General features: G+C 36.2%; 1 protein-coding gene across 1 annotated transcript in view; it reads right to left on the reverse strand.

Annotated features, from left to right (window-relative positions):
• msraa (methionine sulfoxide reductase Aa) overlaps positions 1–27,747 on the reverse strand; it is a 102,437-nt gene that overhangs the window by 34,082 nt on the left and 40,608 nt on the right. The window contains exons 2-4 of the mRNA XM_079830712.1: positions 12,679–12,747; positions 9,947–10,066; positions 281–385 (exon numbers count right to left, since the gene is read on the reverse strand). Of these exons, the coding sequence (XP_079686838.1) occupies positions 281–385; positions 9,947–10,066; positions 12,679–12,747 (294 nt within the window). The remainder of the gene's footprint in view (positions 1–280; positions 386–9,946; positions 10,067–12,678; positions 12,748–27,747) is intronic.

The following is a 27,747-nucleotide window of genomic DNA, read 5'->3' on the forward strand; positions in this document are numbered from 1 at the left end:
TTTTTATATTTGTACGTTCAATAATTTCCCCAAAAAGTGTTTTAAGATTTCTTTAAATTCTCACACAAAGCTATCATAACACCTTAGAGGACTTGCTTTTTGGAGCTCAACATCTCCCTATTTCAGGTTCACTGAAACCTGCAAAAACATTCTGCAAAACTTTTGTGTTCCACATAAGAAAGAAAGTCATACAGTCATATTCTTCTGAAGACAGAATTTTTATTTTTGAAAAGCAAACTATCCCTTTAAGGTATTATTTTGTGACAGAATGAAATGTTACCTTGTGTGGGATTGTGGCTCTCCCAGAATACCTTGAGCAACTGTGCAAAGTTGATTTTCTCAGGCTCATAGACCACACGAACCACCTCTGCGTGTCCTGTTTTACCTGCGTGAGGAAGAAGAGCAGAGGTGACTGTGTAAACATCATTACAGAAGGGTCACAGTGCAGACACACACACACACACACATACACCCTCTGGCTAACAGAGGTGGCCATTCCAGTGAGGTCATTGAGGGTCACTGATCTTGGCTTGACTTGTCGCGTCTCCAGCGGTAGGGTCAGTCCTCCATATTGATTAACTTTATGTGTCTTTTGACCCTGTCATAAAAGTACAAGGGCAGTCGATCTACCTGTGCTCATTACATCTGCTGGGTGCTTTTCAATAAGCTGAAAAAGAAATGCAACCTAAAGGAGAAAGCCATGAAAAACCTCTAAGAGAAGGAGAGCTTCGTCTACAAGGACTCGTAAAAGCAAGAAACTGCTTTGAAATGACTCATTGCGGGTTAGCAAGCATGGAGGAGAAGCACAGAGGAGCATCAAACAAACACAAGCACAATACATTACGTACTCAACCTGATGATTATGCTCTCTTTAAGGCTGGATTTAAACAACAGCACAGCCATTAGTAGCAATCGAAAAGTAAGACAAGAAGTGGGGCAGAATGAGATGAAAGTGAGAATTGCTGATGTCTTTTCTTTTCCGACGTCTTTAAAACAACAAAGCTCTGAGTAAAACTGCAAGGTGTATTATCCAACAGAAGCCATTTAAGTTTCACTGCACCAGCGGATAGCGTTTTCCCCCCCACTCGCATTCTGCATTGTTTTATGCTAAAGGCAATGACACACAAACACAAAATCTGTGTGATTGTGAAACAATTTGCATGGCACAATTCCCTATCTTGCAGATGGGTTCTAAGTGTTAGGTTGTGTTTGCACTAAAAAAGTACAATGATTTGATATGAATGCAGTTAAGCGCCATTTTAGCACGTCGGGGTCTGTACGATTTATTTTAATGTCTTTAAAAAAAAGTCTCTTAAGCTCACTAATGCTGTATTTGACTGTTGATAAAAAATACAGTAAAACAGTAATATTGTAAAATATTATTACACTTTAAAAATAGCTGTTTTCTGTTATTTCTGTTATGTCAAAGTTGAATTTTCAGCAGCATTACTCCAGTCTTCAATTTCACATGATCCTTCAGAAATCATAGTAAAATGCTGACTTTGTGCTTAATTACGATCTATTATTATTGGTGCTCAATTATTAATAATGGTTCTTATTTTTATCAATGTTGACAACAACATTTATTTGAAATAGAAATCTTTTGTAACAATATAAATGTCTGTACTGTCTGATGTATATGACAACTATATATATATATATATGAATATATATAACTTATCCCAAACCTTTGAATGGTAGTATATCATGGTTTCCACAAAAAAAGAGAAAAATGTTAAGCAGCAAAACTGTTTTCAACATCGATATTAATAATGAATGTTTCTTGAGTAGCAAATCAGCTTATTTCTGAAGGATCATGTGACACTGAAGACTGGAGTAATGACTGAAAATTCTGCTTTATCATCATAGAATTATATTACATTTTAAAACATTAAAACAGAAAACTGTTATTTTAAAAAGTTGTTTTAAATTGCAATAATATTTCTCAATATTACTGTTTTTACTGTATGTTTAATCAAATAAATACAGCCTTGGTGAGCAGACAAGATTTCTTTCAGAAACATGTTTATAGTTTTGGAATACAATATGTTCAGTTTGGGGTCAGTAAGATGCTTTGATTTTATTAAGCAAGGACATATTAAACTGATCAAAACACGTGATAGTGAAGACTTTTTTCAATGTTAAATAAAAAATATATTTTTCAACTAATCCAGAAAATTCTATTTTGGTTTCCACTAAAAAACGAGGCAATATTTACAATATTTATAATAATGAAAAATATTTAAAAAGTTGATAAAAACAGTTCTTTTAAATTGTAATAATAGTTCACAATTTTGTTATTTTACTGCATGTATTTCAGGACATGAATACACTTCCAAAAACAGGGTTCATAGTATTGCCTATAGCTATTTTCAGACTATGAGAAGCATGTTGCAAATGAATCAGGGAACATGAAACAGCCGTGACTAGAACCCCAAACCTGAAAAACCGAGGTCCTAATTCCATATCTCCAATCATTAATTTATTACCAAAGAAGTCTGCTTAATAATCTCTGCTTCAGTCTTATGGGGGGCCTTCCTCTACGTTATCTCCAGTAAATCTATATTGCTTTGATATTAAAAAAGTAATAAAGGACTAACCTGTGGGGTTATTTTCATTACCAGGCAAGACGACAGAGGGGTAGTAACATTATCAGAGCTGAGATATGGAAAACCAAAGCCGTGTCATTGCCCATACACCCAGGGCCGTCGCTTCAATTCACGCCCATACACTCGACATTGTACAAATGCATTTAGCGGGCTGGCTCATCGCAATGTTCCCAGTTGTCCCTCTCTGATGACGGCCCTGCATATACCCTAAATTAAACATAGAACCAAGTTGAAAGGCATTAAAACTCTTTTGTTGTCTGAGAACTAATGCCATGGATTAACTCAAACCAGGATTATGATTGTTTACTAAAACGAAAACTATTAAAAACATTCTTGTTAATTGAATAATAAAGCTTTAAGAAATTAAATTAAATAAATAATTGTTATTATTTTTAAATTAAAAAAATTAATCTATATATTTTATGTGTGACATGGTCAAATGATCATTGTCACAATTCAATATAAACCATGCAATTCCCTATAAAATACATGGATATAGATATGGAACAGAATAGCAGTATAAACAAATGACTGCCACAGAAAAAGAAAGCACAAATGTACAATTTCTGCACTCGTTGTAACCTTTAATGGTAAGTTGAAGCACTAAATTTATTAACTGGAAATAAATACAAACGAATAAATGGAGCAATCAATGCTCGGACCCTAACTTAAAACAACAAAAAAATAATAATTATATCTAAATAGCAATTTAAAAAAAAAAATATATATATATATATTACAATGAAAAAAAGCACATAAAATGACTAAAAATGTAACTAAACTTTAAATATTTTTTTAAAATAAAAGCTAATTCAAAATATTAATAATAACTAAATGAAAGTAAAAACTAAAATAACACTGGCTTACACACACACAACATAACATAACAAAACCAAACATTAATTTTAGTCCAATTAACCAACAAACATAAAATAAAATAAATAGAACAGGAACTGTATTTTGCATTTTATTTTATGTGTGACATGGTCAAATGATCGTCACAATTCAATATAAACCATGCAATTCCCTATAAAATACATGGATAAAGATATAGAACAGAATAGCAGTATAAAAAAAGTACTGCCACAGCAAAGGAAAGCACAAATGTACAATTTCTGCACTCGTTGTAACCTTTAGATAGTATGTTATGCAAATGTTCGTACATTCAGCGATAAGACAATGGTGTTCTAATGGAGGCATAAGAGCCGGCAGCATTATCCTCCAACTGTGTTATGCATGTTGGCTTATGGAAGAGTAATGAACCCATTGAACCTGTTCCTACACTTCCCACTCCTCTCTTTACATTCATGCCTCCCTCCCTCTAGATTTCTATTCCTCTCCCTCTACTCGGCTTTCTTCCCTTCTTCATTTCCTCTTTGAAGCATCTCGCCTATTTTTCTTCCCATCTCCCAGCTCCAATCCTTTTTCTCAACCCCCATTTTTTTTTTTTTTTTTGGTGTAATCCCCTCACCCACCCCCTCGCCAGGCTGTGCCGTTCTAGACGCGGTGAAGGTCAACCACAGGCGGCCATATCTGCTGCAGCTTGAGAACAGCATATATTCTAAGCAAAGGTACGGCTGTGATGCAAGTAGGTGTCAAGGGAAGTGCCTTTTACAGACTATCAATACAAGTGGGAGCAGTGAAAACTACAATCCACTGAAATTCAGAGATAATGGTTATGTGTGATACTGCAAAGGCGCAAGCACACCATCCCCTCGTGATCTCTCTTTGTGCAGCTCTGATTCTGTCTCGCAAAATGGTTGAAAAGAGAGACTATCTGCTTTAGTTTTAAGGGTCATTCTATGAAATGGGCGCCTTTTCCAGTTTATAAGGTGAATTTTAAAGTATTTTATGTACGATCTGAAACAATCTATTGGACAAATCATTTTTTAACTGATAAAAAATTGCACTGTGCCAACTCGAGTCAATTTAATATATTTTCATATGTATTAGGATATAATCAAATATAACGAGTTGATGCACAGCTTCAAGTCTTTTAGAAAAATAGAAAAAGAAAATAGGTAATATATACCACACACACACACACAAACACATATATGAATGATATATGAATGATATAACTCATAACATTTGTCAAAAGTGACAGTAAAGATATTTAAGATGAAACAAAAGATTTATATTTCAAATAAATGCTGTTCTTTTGTACTTTTTCATTCAAAGAATTCTGAAAAGATAACAAAAAAAGCATTGATAATAATTATAGTCTCGAGATTCAAATCAGAATATTAAAATCATTTCTGTAGTCCTGTAACTGAAGACTGGAATTTTATATATATATATATATATATATATATATAAATTCATTGTAAAATATATATATATATATTTATAAATTCATTGTAATATATATATATATATATATATATATATATATATATATATATATATATATATATATATATATATATATATATATATATATATATATATATATATATATATATATATATATATATATATATATATATATATATATATATATATATATATATATATAGATAGATATATTACAATTAATTTATATATATATATTTTACAATTAATATAATATATATATATATATATATATATATATATATATATATATATATATATATATATATATATATATATATATATATATATATATATAAATTCATTGTAAAATATATATATATATATATTTATAAATTCATTGTAATATATATATATATATATATATATATATATATATATAGATAGATAGATATATTACAATTAATTTATATATATATATTATATATATATATATATATATATATATATATATATATATATATATATATATATATATATATATATATATATATATATATATTAATTAATTGTAAAATATTATTACAATAATATTTTATATATAATAATATTGTAATAATTGTAAAAAAAAATACAATATTACTGTTTTTACTGTAACAGTATAAATGCAAGGTTGCAAATAAATGCAAAAATATATATACATACATATATATATATATATAAATTCATTGTAAAATATATATATATATATATATTTATAAATTCATTGTAATATATATATATATATATATATATATATATATATATATATATATATATATATATATATATATATATATATATATATATATATATATATATATATATATATATATATATATATATATATATATAGATAGATAGATAGATATATTACAATTAATTTATATATATATATTTTACAATTAATATAATATATATATATATATATATATATATATATATATATATATATATATATATATATATATATATATATATATATATATATATATATATATATATATATATATATATATATACAAAGAAAGTGGAATTCCAATAAAAAGTTAAATTCCTATAAAAACTTGCTTATTTGCTAATACATCAAGGAGAAGTTGATAAGAAAGCATCCAGAAAAAAACTCAGTAAAAGCTGACATCAACTATAGTGTTATTTTTTACATATATTTATGTGAAGGACGCAAATATCCCCCATTTTGTAGAATGACCCATAAGATGCGATTTTCTATGATTGTTTGCATTGGTGGCTTTATCTTTAGTGCATGTTTCTGCTTGGCGGACATGTCTGTACCCTTTAATCCCCTGTTGACACAAGCTCTTGTGCAGACAGGACTGAGATTAACACAGAAAGAGAGAGAGAGCGAATGAGTGCGTAGACAAAGCGAGAGAGCATTTAAGGATCATGGCACGTCCCCTCCCCCTCACATGCATAAGTTAAATCCTGTGTATGATTCTATCGCGCTGCTACAAAAGTCTAGTAGGCTGCCTATATTTTAAGACATCAAGGCAGACTCCCGAATGCACTGGAGAAAAAAAAAATCCCAGAATGCACTGTGACAGTTCCTGTAATTTATTCCTGTGATGGCAAAGCTCAATTTCCAGCAGTCTTCATTGAACCTAGACTATTATTCCGAGCCCTATTTGTATGGTGCTCGGCCTATGTAGTGCATTTAGTCACTTATGGCGTTTCATTTTAGTTAAGATGCTGCCTATGTAGGCAGTCAGGCAGCTCACACTAGGTCTAGGAAAGAAATTAAGCTATGCATTTGCAGGCCATATCTAAGAGCACAACATAAACACAAGCATTATCTTTCCATTTCTTCTCAAATCTTGTTACTTGTTTCAAAAGGATGTCAGCGTTCAAACCCTGTGGAGGAGCACAGAGTGTTGCCAACCATTTCAGCACCAGCATTCATTTCAGCACCAAGCAATGGACAGCTCCCCCTGAGTTTTCAGCACCCCACGTCGTATATATACCAGTTCCACTTGTAGTGATGGACCACCTGCTGGATCATCACACCCGGCTTTACAACAGCTTTGATTCTCAAAATGTACGGTTTCTAAGAAAAAGAGGCAATTTAAATATAAATGCCCTGCAGTGAGATGGCTGTTTATGTTGTCTAAACTTCATAGTTAGGAATGGCTATGCATACTCTGTGAGAAACCATTAAAGCAAATTCACTCGATAGGAAATCAGTGTGACTGAAGTCTTGCGCTAAAGCAGCACACAGGGAAAGCTCGGGAGATCAAAGCCCAGGCCTGTCATGTTTTTCTAGGCTGAGAAAAACATATGCTAAACACGTCAGGACTCAGAATGTAGAATTAATTTAATTCAGTTTACAATTGAAACAATACTTTGCGCATTTATTATTACAAATTACAATTGAATATAACTCTTTTCTATTCCTGCGATGGCAAAGCTGAATTTTCAGCAGTCTTCTGTGTCAGAAATCCTAATATGCTGATTTGGTGCTCAATAATCATTTCTTATTATTTTCAGATATTATCACCGTTTATTATCACAGTTGTGCTGCTTAATATTTTTGAGGAAACTGATAATTTTTTTAGGATTCTTTGATGAATAGTTAATAGTTAGTTATTTAAAATAGATTTTTCTGTAACCATGTAAAAGTCATTTTACTGTCACTTTTGACAATTTAATGAATCCTTGCCGAGTGACAGTTACAAAAACACCCTTGAACAGCAGTATAAATGTTCTGGCCACCGTTTAGGATTACTGCATTTCTGTGCTGTTTCCCTGCCTTGTTGTTTGAAGGAAAAGCCTAATATTCTAAATCCCAAATCCTGCAGGATACAAGGAAGGGGAGGCTCAGACCTAAATAATAATAATGATAATAATAGGCAAACAGCTGGCACAGCTAAGGCAAATCCATCCATGTCAAAAAAACCCATCTTGATTACTGCATTCAAGCAGAAGCTTCATGGAGATTTTTGGATGGCCAAAGTTTGACAGTATGAACATGTGTTGTTTTGTATTGGTATATTAGCCAGTTACTAGATTAATGCTATACAATAACTGATTGTCAGTTATTCCAAGTGTTACCATTTTAAGTATAAGCATATATGAATGCCATCTGGATGCTTGCAGATTTTAGGGGGGGGGGGGGACAAGATTGTAATTGCTGTATGATTTCTGTACAGAATTCTGATTTCTGCTCTGCAATTAGTGGATGGATGGATGGATGGATGGATGGATGGATGGATGGATGGATGGATGGATGGATGGATGGATGGATGGATGGATGGATGGATGGATGGATGGATGGATGGATGGATGGATGGATGGATGGATGGATGGATGGATGGATGGATGGATAGATGGATGGATAGATGTGAGATTGGATGGATGGATGGATTAATGGATGGATGGATGGATGGATGGATGGATGGATGGATGGATGGATGGATGGATGATTAATGGATAGATAGATAGATAGATAGATAGATAGATAGATAGATAGATAGATAGATAGATAGATAGATAGATAGATAGATAGATAGATAGATAGATAGATAGATAGATAGATAGATAGATAGATAGATAGATAGATAGATAGATATGAGATAGCATGGATGGATGGATAGCATGAGAATTCAGCTCAGTATCTTCTTACGATGCTTGTAATTGTCTCTTCTGGGTAGAGATCTTTGCTGTTAAAGGTCCCGTTTTTCGTGTTTTTTTGAAGCTTTGATTGTGTTTACAGTGTGCAATATAACATGTGTTCATGTTTCATGTGTAAAACAACACAGTATTTTTCACACAATTTACTTATCTGTATACTGCTGTTTTCACTGTCCTCAAAACGGCCTGAGAATTTCCTCGTTCTATGAAGTCCCTCCTTCAGAAATACGTAACGAGTTCTGATTGTGCCAGCGGTTCCCGTGTTGTGATTCGACAGCAGCTTAGGGCACATTGCCCGGGAAGGTCACGCCTCTTACCATAACGGGGAGATGAACGCGCTCAAACTACAGCCCCTGAAGGCCAAAGGTGATTTGACTCCGGGATGAAAATAACAGCGTCTGAACGACATGGCGACAAACGCAACCGATCAGAACCGAACGCAACACTTCCTCTCTCCACGAGGGAGCAACAAGACCACGCCCCCTTTTTCGCGTATTCTTGTGGGCGGAGGTTAGTCGACAAACTGCTCTACTGACGTAATTAAAGCAGGATGTACATGGATGTAGTCCAAACCGGCCGTTTGCTGTAGGCTTTGAAAGGGAACTTCTGTCAAATAAAATATCTCGCTTGGCATTGAACTTTGAGCTTTATAATTTTACAGGTATTATTTATGCTCTAACAGCAACATTACACACTAACTAAAGTTTGAAAAATGGGATCACGAAGAACAGGACCTTTAAGTCTCGTTTTCTTCCAGCTTAAGTGTCAATGTCCCAAGAGCATCCCATCACCACTGGATTTACCCTGGCTTTAACTTGCCTCATTCTTTCTCATTCCTTCTTCACTTGATATTTCTCAAGCATCCCAGTTTGCTTTCTATCTACCATTATTTGGCACTTTCTATCAACCACCGTTTCTGTTTTCTGCCTGCATATGATCACAATGTCTGATTTGTTTATTGGTCACTTTGTCGCACCAACCATTTGGACCGGGATTGTGTCTGTCCTACCGAATCTATTATGTGGCCTTCTGGTTGTTGCCCTGCTCCTCTTGTTCATCTAATGCAAGGCAGAGCTGCTAGGGGGTTTTAAATGGTACAGAATGAGATCTGACATGAAATGTATATATGTGGTGCAACCTCTAAGACCATGGTTGGTGTAATCTCAGGGTATTTATATGGACATTTTACAGTCATTTCAACTCAATCAACACCAATACAGTTCATGAATAATGCATGATGCTCAAATTGTGCAAACATTCTTGACGTGGCTGGAGCTCCACAGACAATAAGCGACTGACAGCTTGGAACCCATAGTTTACAAACAGCAACAAATACAGTTGGTGGATCAGAGACATACCTGTGCACACCTCCTCATAGGTCGGATTTGGGGTGTAACCACCAGAGTAGCCCACTTGAGTGGAATAGACCCCCTTTTGCACCCAGAACTTCCTCTCCGCTCCCCAGAAGCAGCCCATACCTGTGTTAAAAACAAAAGAAAAAAATAATATTCCTAATATATAGCCATAGACGATAACATCAGTTATCACCATAGTTGAGACCACAAAACATAATTTTTCTATTATTGCCATAGATGAAAAAGATAGCATTGATTCTGAGAACATTTATACATTTGATGAACACTTTTAAATTGTATTCAAAGTATACATCGATCAGGCATAACATTATGACCTAATATTGTGTTAGTCCCCCTTTTGCTGCCAAAACAGCCCTGACCTGTCAAGGCATGGACTCCACTAGACCCCTGAAGGTGTGTTGTGGTTTCTGGCACCAAGATGTTAGCAGCAGATCCTTTAAGTCCTGTAAGTTGCGAGGTAGGGCCTCCATGGATCGAACTTGTTTGTTCAGCACATCCCACAGATGCTCGATTGGATTGGATTTGGAGGCCAAGTCAACACCTCAAACTGACACCTTTCTATCAGAACCAGCCTTAACTTCTTGAGCTACAGTAGCTCGTCTGTTTGATCGGACCACACATGCCAGCCTTCGCTCCCCACCTGCATCAAATGACCCTGTCGCCGGTTCACCACTGTTCCTTCCTTGGACCACTTTTGACAGATACTGACCACTGCAGACCGGGAACACCCCACAAGAGCTGCAGTTTTGGAGATGCTGTGACCCAGTCGTCTAGCCATCACAATTTGGCCCTTGTCAAACTCGCTCAAATCCTTACGCTTGCCCATTTTTCCTGCTTCTAACACATCAACTTTGAGGAGAAAATGTTCACTTGCTGCCTAATATATCCCACTCACTAACAGGTGCCGTGATGAAGAGATAATCAGTTATTCACTTGACCTGTCATAATGTTATGCCTGATCGAGTGCACATTTACACATATATGTGTAATTGTGTATACACATATATTTCATGCATTCCATGGAAAATCAAACCCATGACTTTGGGTTGCTAGCACCATGTTCAACTGTTTGAACACAAAAACTGCAATGTATTCAACTCCTATTAATCAGACAGCAACTTAATACAAATGTATTTTTGTCACTATTTACTTACACACATAACTTTCCAAACCTCTTTGCTGTTATTTTTTATAATTGTTGCCAATTGTTATAATTATGCCGTTTTTGCCATACCATGAAAATACAGTATGACCGTGTCAAGCTCCAAAAAGAGAACAAAACAAAAAAACACCATGAAAGGAACAGAATAGCAGTCCATATGACTTCCCTTTCCTCAATAAAGCTATCATACAGCTTCAGAAAACATGGAATTTAGTGCATATGGAGTCATATGGACTACTTTGAGGATACTTTTAATAATTGTTTTGCTGCTTTGGAGCTTGACAGAAAAAAAACTACTTTATTGAAAATTTCTAAACATAGAAAAATAAGAGAATTCAGGTTTGAAACGACATAAGAGCGACTAAATAATGAGAGAATTTTAGTTTAGTTTGGAAGCAAACGATCATATTCAAATTACATAGTCGATTATACAGTGTATCTACCATTCATACGTTTTTTACTATTTGTTTGATCGAATAAATGCAGCCTTGGTGATCATAAGAGGCTTCTATCAAAAATATTACTGATCCAAAACTTTTGCACACTATTGTTTAAATGTTTGTCTGTCTTTTGTCCAGACCAAATCCTCTTTGCCATGTGTTTTTGTGTTCTGCTGGGAACAAGCCTCCTTTAGCACCCTCCCACTGGTGTTAAATCAGGTCCTATTTTTTCTATTCAAAGCTCCATATTTTAGCTATGAATTTACAATCCCATAAAACTAAATACTCCTCCATCTCGCATTTACTCAGCGCCAATAAAAACATATCAACCACCATAAAACGAACACCCGCTGTAAGCATTTATTACCAAATAATACTATAACAGTAAAAATAAATTAGAGGGTAACTAGTATATCGTTATCTACCGCAACATCCCATGGGTGGAAAGTAATTCAATTGTTGAAAAAAAGAAGAAGAAAAAAATACACGACTGTCGGCTTGACCAGATTTCTCTGATTTACAAGCTGCTGCAGAAGTGAGCATAAGGCGTATGATGGATAATCTAGAATCTGGAGCTCAATTACGGCGGCCCAGAGGGACACCCGAACGCCAAGACTATAAGATGACGCTTTCACATGGGGGACGTCAATGTTCAGTAAATGAGGGTGAGCGCTGTGTGTGTGTCGTCTAGCAGAAAGAAAGGGAAATGTTCATGGAGTCAAAGGTAAGAGTTACCCTTCATCGCTCTCAGTGGGGGGTTTGTGATTTGCAAAGCCGCATACATACTCTGAATATTATTTTATTTGTATACAAGGCCCTGTGATAAAACAGCCATTTAATTCCTGTCTGCCATGATGAATTACACAGTTTGAAAAAAAAGGAGGCTGAACAAATGCATTTATTAAAGAGATCCTAATCAGCGGTCTGCAATTAATCGGCACACCCCTCCCCTTTATTTTCCTCGTCCTTTTGCAGTTTTGGTTTTGCACTTCTTCGAGGGGATGAGGGGGTGCATGAGGAGGACTAATTACCTTCCACCGCCGGTCGTCTACCCCCACGCCGCGATGACACACACATCCCCGCACACACATCTCACAGCTTGGATCACTTACCGAATAAGACCATCTGCAATCCCTCTGGGAACGGTGGCACTGTCCTGTTACCATTCACGTCGTGCTTAGCTGCAGGACACAGGGGAAACAATGGAGAGAATGCCCTTATAAATCAACACAATGTCAACAGGATTTCATAATGTGCTCTTCCCGACGCAAAAGCACCACCACTCACTGTAGGGAAGAAACTCCCAGGAGTATAGTAGGCTCTATTCCTACGAAGCTCATTAAGTTCAACCCGTAAGTTTCAGGTTTATTCCTTTTACTTTAGGAGCACCAGGAAGACGGGAAAAGGACATAGGGAAGGTTAAAAGAGTCATTTTGTCAAGGAAGGTCGAATGATGGTCGACCTCCTTTTTCATTGTGGATTTTTCAGTGGGGAGGGGAAACAACACCTGGCCGGATTAATGTATGTCAACGCAACGTTTTAACATGTGACAGGGATACAGATGGGCAGAGGCACTGAAAACCGTTGCGTGGATTAGAATAAATGGGGGTTACTGAGTTCAACATCTGGGCGCAGCCATGCCGGAGCTCCTACATGCACGTACTGTATGAGTATGTTGCCATGGCAGCAGGGCATGCCAATACAGCCATGACTGATGGCCGACCTACATGCCATGCAGCAGTTCACTGTAACTCCTCACGGCCACACTAATCGTGAACCAGGGGTTCAACCACTTTTAATTAGGGAAAGGCTTCAAATCTAAAGTTAATTATGCTCCAAAGATTCTTTTTTTTAATTAGGAAATTGTTAAATAATTTGATTTAAAAACAATAGTCCAGTCCATTATTGACTATTCTTCCTGTTAAATAAATAAATAGCTAAACAATGTAACATGCATACATGCTATGTTCAGTACATAGACTCTTTTGTTAAATAAATAAATAAATAAAATGTTCCATGGGTTGAACATTTAAACAAACAAATAAATAATGTTCAGTCCATTATTGGCAAATTTTTCTGTTAAATAAATAAATAAAACTTTCATGGGCTGAATATTTCTTTCTTTATTTAAATGTCTTTATTTATTGAAAATTACCCCATGATTTATTCACCTTCAAGCCATCCTAGGTGTATATGTCATTCTTCTTTCAGATAAATACAATCGGAGTAATATTAAAAAATGTCCTGGCTAATCTAAGCTTTATAATGGCAGTGAATGGGAGCCTAAAATTTGAAGCCCCCCCAATAAATGCATTGATCCATCATAAAAGTGCTCCACATGGCTCTGGGGTGTTAATAAAGGCCTTCTGAAGTGAAGCAATGGGGTTTTATAAGAGAAATATACATATATAACACGTTATAAAGTCAAATATCTCACTTCCATATACGTAACTGATGCGACATATGACCTAGAACTGTGAGAGGCGATAAAATTTTCTTTGTGAGTTGAATACGGAAGGTGGTCTAGTGGAAGCTGATATTTTACTTTATAAAGTTTTAAGTATGTATATTTTTTCTCACATAAACGCATCGATTCACTTCAGAAGGCCTTTATTAACCCCCCGGAGCCGTGTGGATTACTTTTATAATGGATAGATGCACTTTTTGGGCTGCCATTATAAAGCTTGGATTAGCCAGGACATTTTTTAATATAACTGTGATTGTATTTTGTCTGAAAGAAGAATGTCATATACACCTAGGATGGCTTGAGGGCGAGTAAATCATGGGGTAATTTTCATTTTTGGGTGAACTATCCCTTTCAGTCCATTATTGGAAAATGTTTCTGTTAAATAAATAAATAAATATTTCCAAGGGCTGAATATTTATTAATTTAAATAAATAAATGTTAATTCCAATATTGGGTCATTTTATGTTAAATAAAAAATAAATGTTCACTCCATTGTTGTCTCTATTTTATTTTATTTCATTTCAAAGTCCTCCTTTAGTCTAACATCTCTATAAAATGTGTTTGCATCCTAGGTCAGTGTTTCACAAGGAGCTTCCTGAAATGTGGCTGTGTTAAATAATTATTTAAAAATATATATGTGGTAAAAAAAAAAAAATTGTGAAAATCTTCTTTTGGCACAGGAAACCTTTCCAATTTAGAATTAAAATGGCACTCAAACAATACAGTGAAAAGATAGGCTTTCTGTGGAGGCCACAGCTCTAATCTAATCTGTGTAAGTGGACTGAAGAGAAGCATTAGAACAGACTTCATTAAATCACTTTTACATTCAGACTCTCTGTGCTGATCTGTTTCAACCGCTCAACACTCTCTTACGGCGTACAGTATACTGAGCAAAAATCCCATGTAGTCTATTAATTCAATATCAATCAATCAATATAAAAAAGAGAACACTGGCTAAAAGAAAATAATGGTTTAACCCAAAAATTAAATGTCTATTATTATTTACTCACCCGCCCTCATGACATTTCAAAACTGTATAACTTTCATTTTTTGTAAAACACAAAAGTCGATTTTTTTTGTAGAAAAATAACTTGGTTCCTTTTTTCAATACAATGACAATGAATCAGAAAGGACAAAAACACCGTAAAATAATCATAAAAGTGGTTGGTCCATTTGACTTGCACTTTATGTATCAACAGTAACACTTTATTTAACGGTGTCCTTGTTACATATGTTACAAGTACTTACCATACAGTAGTTATAGCCTAACAGTAAATTATGCATAATTTCATGCAACTAACCCTCAAACAAACCCCCATCCTACCCTAACTCTAAAAAAAAAAAGGAGTACAAAATTGTACCTTTTAAGGTACAAGTGGCCGTCACTGGGGTGGTACCCTTAAGGGTACATTTTTGTACCTCTAAGTCAGGGGTAGGCAAGTTGGGAGCTGATGCCAGGAGTTTAGCTCAAACCCTACTAAGCCACCATAGTATAACACTCATGGCTCCCAGCATGCATTGCAGCATTAAGTATGTCACCATTGTTGAGATTCATATGCTGATATCTGTGTGTGTCTAAACTTTTTCCCCCCCTAGAATGTATTTAAAAATTAAAATTCAGAATGTCTGATCTGTGGCAAGAAAGTATTGTTGGTGAATATTATTTATTAAAAATTTTAGTCAGTGATGAGTTTAGTCAAACATTTTTTTTCATGACAATTTTTATTTATGGCTTCTTTTGATTTGAACAGATTACGTGTTTTGTTAACACTGTAACAAAAACCACAAACACAAAGCCAAGAGTCAAACTGCCCAACTATAATGGTGACCAAACATTTTCAATAAAACTTCAACATCTAAACCTCTGTTAATTCCCAATAAGAGCTTCTATAGATGTCTTTCAGGGTTGGATCCAAACTCTGCAGGACAGCGACTCACTAGGACCGAACTTGTCCACCCCTACTCTAAGTAGAGGGAAAAAAATGTATAATTGTGCCTAAGGACCAATTGTGTACCTTTAAAGGTACAGTTATACGTTTTGTTCCACAAGGAATTTTTTTTAAACTCCACTGTACTTTTTTTTCTGAGAGTGTATAGTAAGTACATGTAGTTAATTAATATATTAATAAGTACTTATATATAATTACATAATTATATGTATATAATTATATTAATTACATTGTAACAATGACACCTTAAAATAAAGTGTAACCGTATCAACTGACTAATATGAGAAGTGAATCAGTCATAAACAAATAAATTAAGCCATTGTTGTGAACCAGATCAACTAATACATTGAAAAGTAGTATGGGCCACTTGTATAGTGCATTCTTCATTTTGGAGCTTGACAGCCTTATACAGACAGGATATTCTTTAAAAATTAATCTTGTGTTTTCCATGGAACAAATTATTTAAAAAAATGTGCTATATTGATATCAAATCAACAACCCATGTTTGCACTGTACACTAAAAATAGCATGCAGTACTAAAATACTTTCTGTCAAATGACCTCAATAATCATAATTATTTAGCTTTTTTAATTCAATTAATATAAAATGTTGCCAGTCCAATCAAATAATGTATGAAAAAGGATGGAAATGAAAACTGTTGATGCTTCTTTCAGTTCATTCGTCACACTTGAAACGGACAAGTCACACATACTGCGTTATGGAATACAGTATTCCTTGCAGGGTCATCCAGGTGTTCTTTGCATAAAGATAATCTGTACACTGAACACACACTACAGGATCACCCATATGTTTCGCAGGCCTGGCCTGCAGTGTGTAGCATAGAGTGGTATAGTGTTATTGATCTGCAGTGCGTCATTCTGAAAAGTAGCTTGCCTTACTATAAGAACTGGCAAGACCTGGGTGGGTCAGTGGTTCCACTTTTGCCTTTCAGTGTGAGAGGAGTTGCGCCACCAGCCATTCGTAATTTCTTATGATCTCCGTAAAGTAAAGCATAATGCATAAAAGATATACCCTCCAATAGAGGGCAACAGGGTCGGCCCAATTTACCAGTGGCGCAGGTTCCGGAAGTATTTACATTAAATTTTACCTTATGGATTTTAAAAAGTTCTATGTTAAAGGTTATAGGCCATGAACCAAGCTAATCAGCAATGACGCGAATCACATTCACATTGATCTGAAGCAAAGAAGTATTTGAAAATCAGATAAAGATACAAAAGGTACAAGCATGTGTCCTTAACTGCTTTACTGAGGGAAAAAATTACAATCCCATGATGCATTGCAAAAAGCAGAATCTAATTAAAAACAATGGAGAAATATAAAACTGCTCATTTAAAGCTGCAGTCCATAAGTTTTGCCTCTGTTATCATCTGTACGTGAGTTGTGCATCAGCTCCTCAGTGCGGATTAATCTAATGTTTTGAGGTGTACGTGCGGCTTTGCTATCAGTCACCGCACCGGTGTGGATACTGTACTTCAGAATCACAGATTCTACGTCTTGGAGTATAACCTAAATAAGAATTTTCACCGGAAAATGTCATCTGAACAAGTAAATAACATGTCTGCCACTTTTGGGAACAAAACATTACAATAAATCGCGCTATCAACGGTGATTAAATCTAACGATCGCTCGTATAACATCAAACCGTGCAAATTATTATTATTGTTATACTTTGTTCTCAAATTGTTAATGTTAACAGCATTAGCAGTGCGTGACTATGTGTATTTAGTGTTTATTAGCGTTACCTGTAGATTTAAATTTCTGTATAGTCTAATCTTTTGCTTTTGACTAGGGGTGAATCTCTAATTATTGTCATTTGGGCCTTTCTGGATTACAATCCGCCAACAAAATTATACGTTTTATTATTCCAGCTGCTGTGAGAAAAGGCTATAAATGATCCGCTGAAGAACATGCTCCTCACGTGCGTTACTACTCCTAGCCGGACTCTTTCTTTATGTATACAGACGTGATGTAATGACGCAAAGACATGCTTGAATTTCCCGCGGAAATCCACCATACCACTCTAATTATAACAGTTTTTTACCACAAATTCTGCTATTAAACAGGATTATTTTAGTAAATTGAAATAATGCAGGCTGATGGCTTCAGCAGAAGAAAATACCATTGATTAACAACCCTGTAGCTGACATTTCTGTCTTTAAAGATTTATAATTTATTGTTAAAAATCAATTTCCCTATGGAGAAAATGAATGGAGAATATATATATATATATATATATATATATATCAGCTAATCAGCGTAATCAGCGTAATCAGCTTTCAGCAAACATTGAAAATGATGGACTGGCCCCATCAAAGTTGGGACCTCAACCCCATCGAGCACATTTGGGGCAAGTTGGAAAATAAACTGGACAGATCTATTATACATTCAAAGGAAAGCCTTTGGCTTTAGTTGCAGAAGGCATGGGATAACATTAGTGTTGAAGTTCTCAGAGGAAATATATTGACACTGTGCCAGAGAGATGTGCTGCTGTAATTGCTGCAAAAGGTGGAAATACCAAATATTAAAGTTAAAAGTGGATACAAACAGTACGACTCACTTCATCTGATATTTGATGGTCAGAGCAACCATTTGCATGTTTCATGAACATTATGATATGAAATCATGTTTTGGCAAAAAAGGTCAATATTTTCACATCTGTCAGGTGTTCTAATAATTTTGGCCACCGTTGTATTTACTTTGGATTTCCGTAAAAACGTATTGTCTCCATAGGAAAAAAGAAGATACGTTTTTACTTACGGACAGTTGCACTCTTTAGTAATGAACTTCTGTTCAAATACGTAAACAGAAGTTCTGTCATGACAACTCTAGGAGTGTTTGGCATGGTAATGGGTATAACAATGTTGATATGTTTGGTCTTGGTGGAATAGATCTGCTACACTGCTGCTGCTGTAGGTTACTGCTGCTGCAGAGCGAGTATGAGACTTGCCACTGCCAATACATACACGGCAAGTAAGACATGCTGCTGCTGTACAATATAGCATACATGAATTACCCATAAAAAGATCTATACAGGTGGAGCTGGGGAAGGTGGATAAAATTTATTTTGACTGATTTCATTTGCCATGCACAACATGGACCGATGCACACAGTGGCACGCTGTTTAGGCCGGGGTCGTGCCGATGAGCCGCTAACAAAATAATAATCTAATGTAAGCGAGTGTAAAGGTCAGCATTATCATGTATCTAAAGTATTGTAGTCTGTCAGGTAAAACAAGAGTTTATTGATGCAGTTCAGCTATTCTGTCTTCTATTTTATTCCAACCGTTACTCCTGATCGAAGGCTTTCGTAGATATTTAGTCTATATGTAGAGTTACGCTTCAGCTAAGTTTAATGGTGCAATGTAAAAATATTGAATTGTGCGTAGGTTGTTATTGTCCATTTACAGTATGTCAAAACTATGCTAGTTGTAACTTATGCACAGCTGGTGCACCCGGCCCTGGTCACTACCCACGCTGAGCTACCGAGCTCTCTATTACCCTCTCACCACGCTCCTGCTCTCTAATGGCCAGCACTCACCTTAGCTGTATTTTATATAGTGTATTACATCTCAACCCATTCCATCATGTTGAATCCAAAGCACTCAGCTCTCTCTGTGTGACCTCAGAACGCAGAAGCTGAGATTGACAGGTGCTTGGAGGCAGATAGAATGAAAAAAAAAATAGATATGAACTAACATGACCTTTCCTGTCATATGCAATTACTTGATTTTTTTTATTTAAATAATTCAAATTCAGACTGAATCACTAATGATTCATTCAGACATATTTGGTTAAAATGATTAATTGAAAATAATTAACTCAAAAAATGTTGATGAGATACTTTTGGAATCTGAACAATAATTTTTTTTTTTTTTTGCAAATGTCACTTGGCATGCTTTTTACTGTACACAACTGTAAAACATTTAGTTGGTTAAATATTTTGAGAATACATATTCATATATAATTTAATATATTAATTTAAGGATTAATAAACTAAATAAATTAAATTAAAATAAATTAATACATTTAAATACATTATTTTATAAATGATATAAAAATAATAATTATATAATATATTTTTTATATATATATAAATAAATTGATACAATTTATAATATAAATAATATAACAATAACAATAAAAAAATCTTAATCTATAATATATATATACAGCTCTGGAAAAAATTAAAACACCACTACAAATGTTTCCTAAATCAGCATCTCTATATGTATGGTAGCCATTCCATTTCAGTGTCTGTTGAATTCAAACACAGGCACAGTAGAATGAGATGCTGATTAGGTGATAACCTGAACCAAATCTTATTTAATGAGGAAAAGTATAAAAACCACTGCTGTGGTCATCACTATCCTCTTGCAATGGGACCAGCTGGATGGCAAAAACTGCGCTTGAAGTACCTCAAAAGTAATTGGAATCAAAAAATAACTATTGACCAAAAGAGTTGAAACGGAAAGTTTTGTGAAGTAAAGAAGGGTTCAATTCTGGCTTTACTGGCAGAGGGATACAGTGAGCATCGGGTTGCTTCCATCCTTAAAATTTCAAAGATGGCGGTTCATAAGAACAAGGTCAAGCAGCAGACATTGGGGACAACAAAGCTACAGACCGGCAGAGGGCGAAAACTACTCTCCACTGAACAGAATGACTGCCAACTCTTTCGAATGTCACTCAACAACCGTAGGATGACATCAAGCGACCTACAAAAAGAATAGCAAACGGCAGCTGGGGTGAAGTGCACGGCGATGGCGGTTCGAAACAGGCTCCTAGGAGCATGGCTGAAGACGTGCAAAGCTAGAAAAAAGCTGAAGCAAAGAAGAGCCAGGCTAAGGTTTGCAAAAGACCATACGGATTGGACTGTAGAGGAATGGAGTAAGGTCATCTTCTCTGATGAGTCCAATTTTCACCTTTGTCCAACACCTGGTTGTCTAATGGTTAGATGGAGACCTGGAGAGGCCTACAAGCCATGGGCAGATTTGTCTTTGCGAAGGATGCATGAATCAAGCCACATACAAGGTTGTCCTGGAAGGCAACCGTGCCTGGTGTGAGTACACCCTAAGTTAAAACATTAGTATTGTGTTGTTTAAAAAGGAATATGAACTTATTTTCTTTCCATTATTCGAGGTCTGACAACACGGCATCTTTTTTGTTATTTTAACCAGTTGTCGTTTTCTGCAAATAAATGCTCTAAATGGCAATATTTTTATTTGGAATTTGGGAGAAATGTTATATACACTCACCTACAGGATTATTAGGAACACCTGTTCAATTTCTCATTAATTCAATTATCTAATCAACCAATCACATGGCAGTTGCTTCAATGCATTTAAGGGTGTGGTCCTGATCAAAACAATCTCCTGAACTCCAAACTGAATATCAGAATGGGAAAGAAAGGTGATTTAAGCAATTTTGAGCGTGGCATGGTTGTTGGTGCCAGACGGGCCGGTCTGAGTATAGAAGAGCAACTTTGACTGAAATAACCACTCGTTACAACCGAGGTATGCAGCAAAGCATTTGTGAAGCCACAACACGCACAACCTTGAGGCGGATGGGCTACAACAGCAGAAGACCCCACCGGGTACCACTCATCTCCACAAATACAAATAGGAAAAAGAGGCTACAATTTGCACGAGCTCACCAAAATTGGACAGTTGAAGACTGGAAAAATGTTGCCTGGTCTGATGAGTCTCGATTTCTGTTGAGACATTCAGATGGTAGAGTCAGAATTTGGCATAAACAGAATGGGAACATGGATCCATCATGCCTTGTTACCACTGTGCAGACTGGTAGTGGTGGTGCAATGGTGTGGGGGATGTTTTCTTGGCACACTTTAGGCCCCTTAGTGCCAATTGGGCATCGTTTAAATGCCACCTGAGCATTGTTTCTGACCATGTCCATCCCTTTATGACCACCATGTACCCATTCTCTGATGGCTACTTCCAGCAGGATAATGCACCATGTCACAAAGCTCAAATCATTTCAAATTGGTTTCTTGAACATGACAATGAGTTCACTGTACTAAAATGGCCGCCACAGTCACCAGATCTCAACCCAATCGAGCATCTTTGGGATGTGGTGGAACGGGAGCTTCGTGGCCTGGATGTGAGCTAAAAGATATTACATTACTGAAATGTTTTCAAATAAGATGTTTTTCCCCCCTAATGCAGACAGAAAGTGTTGCCAGTAAGGCCTTAAACTTGCATTATATAGAAGCGCAGCCGAAGAAAGCTGCAAGCTAGCATGCGTGTTTATGCCTGAACCCCTCATTATATCGAACCAAGAGACCGGGAGAGATCTGACTGCAGAATGACAGAGAAACCGTCACAGAGTCCTCCCTGCTCCTCCAGTTGATCCCTTGCTGCAGTGTGTAAAAAAGCACAATCGCACCAAGGCCTTTTCTCCGCCGTGGCTAATGCCCACCTACCACATCTCTCTACTTTCATTATCTTAATGCAGAGCCGGTAATTGCCGCCTTTCTGAAACAACAGAAGCATATTCATTAATGGTCGGACACCCCCCACAGTCAGATAAACAATCTAAATGTAAATGTCAGCAGGCAAAGACAATGAGTCGAGACAGAATATTAATGGCTCAAATCTAAGCGTGGCACGCTTTCCTCTCAGCCGAAGAGGTTGGGGGGAGAAAGACACAACGGAGGGGGAGGGGAGGGGGGTATTATGAAGCATTCTCTCCATCCATCCCTCGCTCTCTGCATCTTCTCTACACCCCCTCGTTAATCCAGTGCCATGTGCCAAAGTATTCCCTGCCACCCCGGCCCTTTGATTCGCCCCTCCCACAACATCATTGAAATTCATATATGTATAGTGCTTAACATTTTATTAATCATTACTGATCAGAAGCTCTTTTGGCTTTTCTGAAAGAGGCAGGGCTTCATTAATGTATCAAGAAAGGAAAAATAACATCTATTGGCTCTCAAAATTAATTTTTCAAGAAGTTCAAGTATGAATATAGAGTCGTGCTTAAATCATTCATTCATCAAAGCCAAGAAAATTATTAGCACAAAAACATCTTTTTGGTGCTCCCTAATTATCTTGTTCTTGACAAACAGACAAAAGAAATGATTCTCACTCAAGCTTTTGGTGCAGTGGATTTCATCTAATAATTAACACTTGCTGAAGAAAACATGGCATTTGTTAATTAAATATTATTTGCATATGCACACCTCAAGCATTCTGTTGGCCGAAAGTTTGGGCAGGGACAACTTGTACGTCTCGTTTGACAATGATATTCTTCACAAAAAGAGGGGTTCCCGAAACCATTTTCATTAATAACCAAACATAACTGACATGCAAATCTAACATTTATAAGGATGGAGAACGGTAGAGCGCATGTGGTCTAATAAGGAAGACCGTGCCATGACAGTCCCACCCCTGAAGCAAACATTTCCGCTCTCTAAGACTTTTCTGTCCGGGTTTCGGATGAATAACTAGGCTGCCTTGGAGCCCTTTTCGTAAAGCCCGAAAATTCTGTCTGAATAATGAGGCTAATCACAGGAAAGTCTTTATCCGTGCTGGCATTTGCACTCTCTGCCAGCCAATGCCATTCCTGTGCAGCGCTATTCGAGTTAGTGCTGCTCTATTTCAGCTCCGCACACCATAGCTATAAATATTCTATTAAATATGTAGAGCTCCTTAAAGAAAAGCCAACTTGGACTGTCAGACAAATATTAAGCGGTATTTAAGTCACTATAATTTATGATCATCAGTATCCTCTGGTACTGTCACTTTAAGCTCATTTAGCCACAAGTTTGAGATAAACAAACTGTAAATTGTAAGTGGCTAATATGAAATTAGTTTTATTTCATAATATATACACACACACACACATATACATACAGAGTCAAACCAAACATTTTTTTAGACACCACATATAATTTTTTACTAGTGGTGCAGGACACTATAGTTCATTTATGCAAGCGAGGATAGCAAAATAAAGTAAACTGTGACACATTATACCCAAATATTCTTCATACAGTGGACTACCAGTAAAATTTATCAAAATTTGGGACCAAAATTATTCACATACTTTGACCTGACCATGTTTTGCAAGTGTTTTTTCTTTCATTATTAACATTATAAAGATGAATTTGTTCCGACACAGTTTAACTTTGGGTTCTTGTCATATTTTATTACCATTTTCTAAACTATAGTGAATAAACTGTGAGAATGTGAGGAAATGTTGCTTTTCATTTTGGTTGACTGTATACACAGATACACACACACACACACACACACACACACACACACACACACACACACACACACACACACACACACACACACACACACACACACACACACACATATATATATTAAATTAGTGGCTATTATATATTATACTTGCTTTGTATCTGCAGTTTTGAAAATATTTTTTATGAAGGTCCCAATTATTTTTTATGAAGCAAATACTTTTTCAAACTATATATAAAGTAATAAGTCTAACACACACACACACACAGTGTACATGAGAGTTTTTTTAATTATTTTAAACAAAATTCATTTAATTCAATCATCTATCCGTATATATTTCAGTTTTTCGTTTTTTAAAGAAGCTCCCAATTCCCCTTTTTTATGAAGCAAATACTTTTTCAAACTTCAAATAAATAAATTCTAAAGAAGCATAATCCAAAAGGGGCTCAATTATTTTAAATAGCATCTTTCAAAAACTCCATGGTACAAAATCCATCTCTGTGCAGGAATCTGATTCCGTGATATACGGAATGATCTTTTTAGGCCAGTGTCGACTATATCTGCTTCTTATCTGGACAGATTGTTAGATACAGTAGTGAGATGCCGTATTAATCTATAATAGATAAGGTATTGAGTGATTGACTAGCTGAAAATTCAAACTAGGAGCATAATATTCCCTCCCTCTCGCTTTGAAGATCCTGCAGGCATGGCTACACTCATTTTCATAGCTCTCGGTTTCCTTTTTCAGGTCTCCATTGATCTATCCCAGCCAGCCCTATCCCCACATAATAGACTACACCACTGACACTAGTACTCTACTCCATACGCTCTTATCCAGTGGAGCAACTAACCAAAAGTACTAAATTATCAACATTTATCAGTGGGGTTAGTAGTTAATTGGTTCTTTCTCCTATGTAGCACATTGGGAGGTCTTTAAATGAACGTATTAAAAAAAGCGATTCAAGTGCATGCTGATGCTCTTCTGATTGTCAAGAGTGAGTGACAAAAAAGAGCCAGGACAAATGTTTTCAGGGCCGAGGCTCATTGATTGCTCTGCAGTGACTTTAATGAAGGAGAAAGACGTGGTCAAACACCCAATAACATTTTGGGCAGTGTCCCAGGAGTGGAACTATCCTGCCAGAAAGGACTGCCAGCAATAAGTCAATAGCATTCCCTTATGAATAGCAAACAAACAAAAACACAGTTCTTTGATCGCTATTGTGCTCAGAAGCTTGACTTGTGACTGTTACACTTTGAAGCTTAACACCAGACTCGTCTCCCTTTCATGTTTCAAAGTCTGTGACAAGAAACCTCGGATCATAACCACTAGTCACCGATGGTCTTTAGAGTGCAAAAAAACCTTATTTAGTCAAAATACTCAGCTAATTTAGAATGACCATTATTGGAAAATGTTTTTTTTTAGAATCAGATGGTTCAGTTAAATCATTATTGTCTCTTTTTCCTGTACAATTCTGTACAAATGGTTGTAAAATAAAATAAAAAAAATTAATACTTTAATTCATTAAGGCAAGGATGCATTAATTTGATCAAAAGTGAAAAAGACATTTATAAGATTACAAAATATTTCAAATTAATGCTGTTCTTTTGAACTTTGTAATCACCAAATAATCCTGGGAAAAAAAATCATAATTTCCATTGATAATAATAAGAAATGTTTCTTTAGCACCAAATCAGCACGTTAGAATGATTTCTGAAAAAAATCATGTGACACTGCTAAAAATTCAGCTTTGCCATCACATGAATAAATTATCTTTTAAAATATATAAAAACAAAACAATTATTTAGAATTGTAATATTTCACAATATTACAGTTTTTACTGCATGTGTGATTAAATAAATACTGGGTGCGCATTGGAGACTTTCAAAAACTTTAAGAAAATCGTATCTTTCATTTATATTTTTTGTGAAAATCCAATTAAGGTTAGGACAGGTAAAGTTTAGAGTGGACACACATTTTTATTAAGTGTATCATTTGCCATTACAGTCACAGTAAAATAGACTAGATGTAATGAATATGACATGAATTCACAAGACAAAAACTGTGACAAAACTAAAAAAAAAAATTGTAAAAATAACACTGGGATGAAGGATGGATTTGAAATACTGAATAATGCTTGCTCAAGCAACTTCAAAGATCAGTCTTGTGGAGACGTGTGTGTGTGTGTGTGTGTGTGTGTGTGTGTGTGTGTGTGTGTGTGTGTGTGTGTGTGTGTGTGTGTGTGTGTGTGTGTGTGTGTGTGTGTGTGTGTGTGTGTGTGTGTGTGTGTGTGTGTGTGTGTGTGTCGAGTGGAGAATGTAAAAATGGACCAGACACAGTGCAGCTCTCAGCGCTTTTGTTTTCCCCCATTCTGTGGTGAAGAGAGCCTGTGAAAAGCGATTGGAAATGGTTGTGCAGAGGGGATCAGGCTATAGCGAGTGCTGTGTGTGCAAGGCGATATGCTATCTCAGCCGTGCACCTCTCCTCCCCCTTCCAATGGCTTCTTCAGTGCCCGCAGATTAGCAGGCCCATGAGGCCTGGGAGTCAGAGTGCACACGCCGCCAGACGACAGACCCGACGACTTGGGTAGCGCGTGCCTCGCCTTGCCCCTCCCCCCTCCAGAGTCTCTCTCTATCCCCTTCCACCCCCATCCTGACTGCCTCTATTCAGAGTGACAGTGATGAATGGGCATGCTAGGCTAATGGCGGTCTGCGGCTGATTGGAGCAGCCTCCTTTCTTTTTAATAACAGACCCAGTGGCCGTCATCAGCTGCATCATTTCTTCACAACGACCGTTAGCACCATTACGGCTATTGTGAGCCATAATAGCAATTATCTTAGCGGAGTGAGAGAGCGCCTTGATGCAGGGAACAGCCATTACGATCTGAGAGTGCTACGCCGGAGACTTGTGAGTGGCAAACACAAACAGCAGGTAAACGCTAAGAGAAATTAGGTGAAATTAGCTTGGCTACAGTTCTTCTTCAGCCAGGCTTCATGTAAACAGATTAGCACAGAAGCAATCCAGAAAGGATCTCAAGAAGAAACGGAATGAGTTGTGAGCTGACAAACAAGATAAAACTTAGAAACATTCCTGCGGTACTTCAGAAAGCATTAGCGATACTCCTTGTAATAGCATAGGAGGCTTTCAAAATATGGCAGCCACTCGATCCTTTTCCAGTTGATACATCTTGACCCTTTTAATTCATAGGCTACACATCTTTTAGACCGTCTCCATCCTGATTTTGCAGGGTTCTTCTTCATCTGCATGTTCTGTCTAGACTCTTGATAAACAGTATTTACACTTTTAATACCAATAGGTTTTGAATCAAGTAGTCCCTTATCACTTGGTTCCCTCTGTTTTGTATCTAATCTTATATCTTTTTAATATCTTTATATTCTTTATATCTATTGTATGAACAGAGCTTCCAAGGGGTTTGCTGTAGGAAGTTAATTACTTGTTTTCTATTAAAAAGGCCCTTCTGGAAAGCTAGTCACCTTCAGTCCTTGCACTTGTGCCCTTGCACAA

This window comes from Gobio gobio, assembly GCF_949357685.1.
Source record: "Gobio gobio genome assembly, chromosome: 12".
Classification (NCBI taxonomy): domain Eukaryota; kingdom Metazoa; phylum Chordata; class Actinopteri; order Cypriniformes; family Gobionidae; genus Gobio; species Gobio gobio.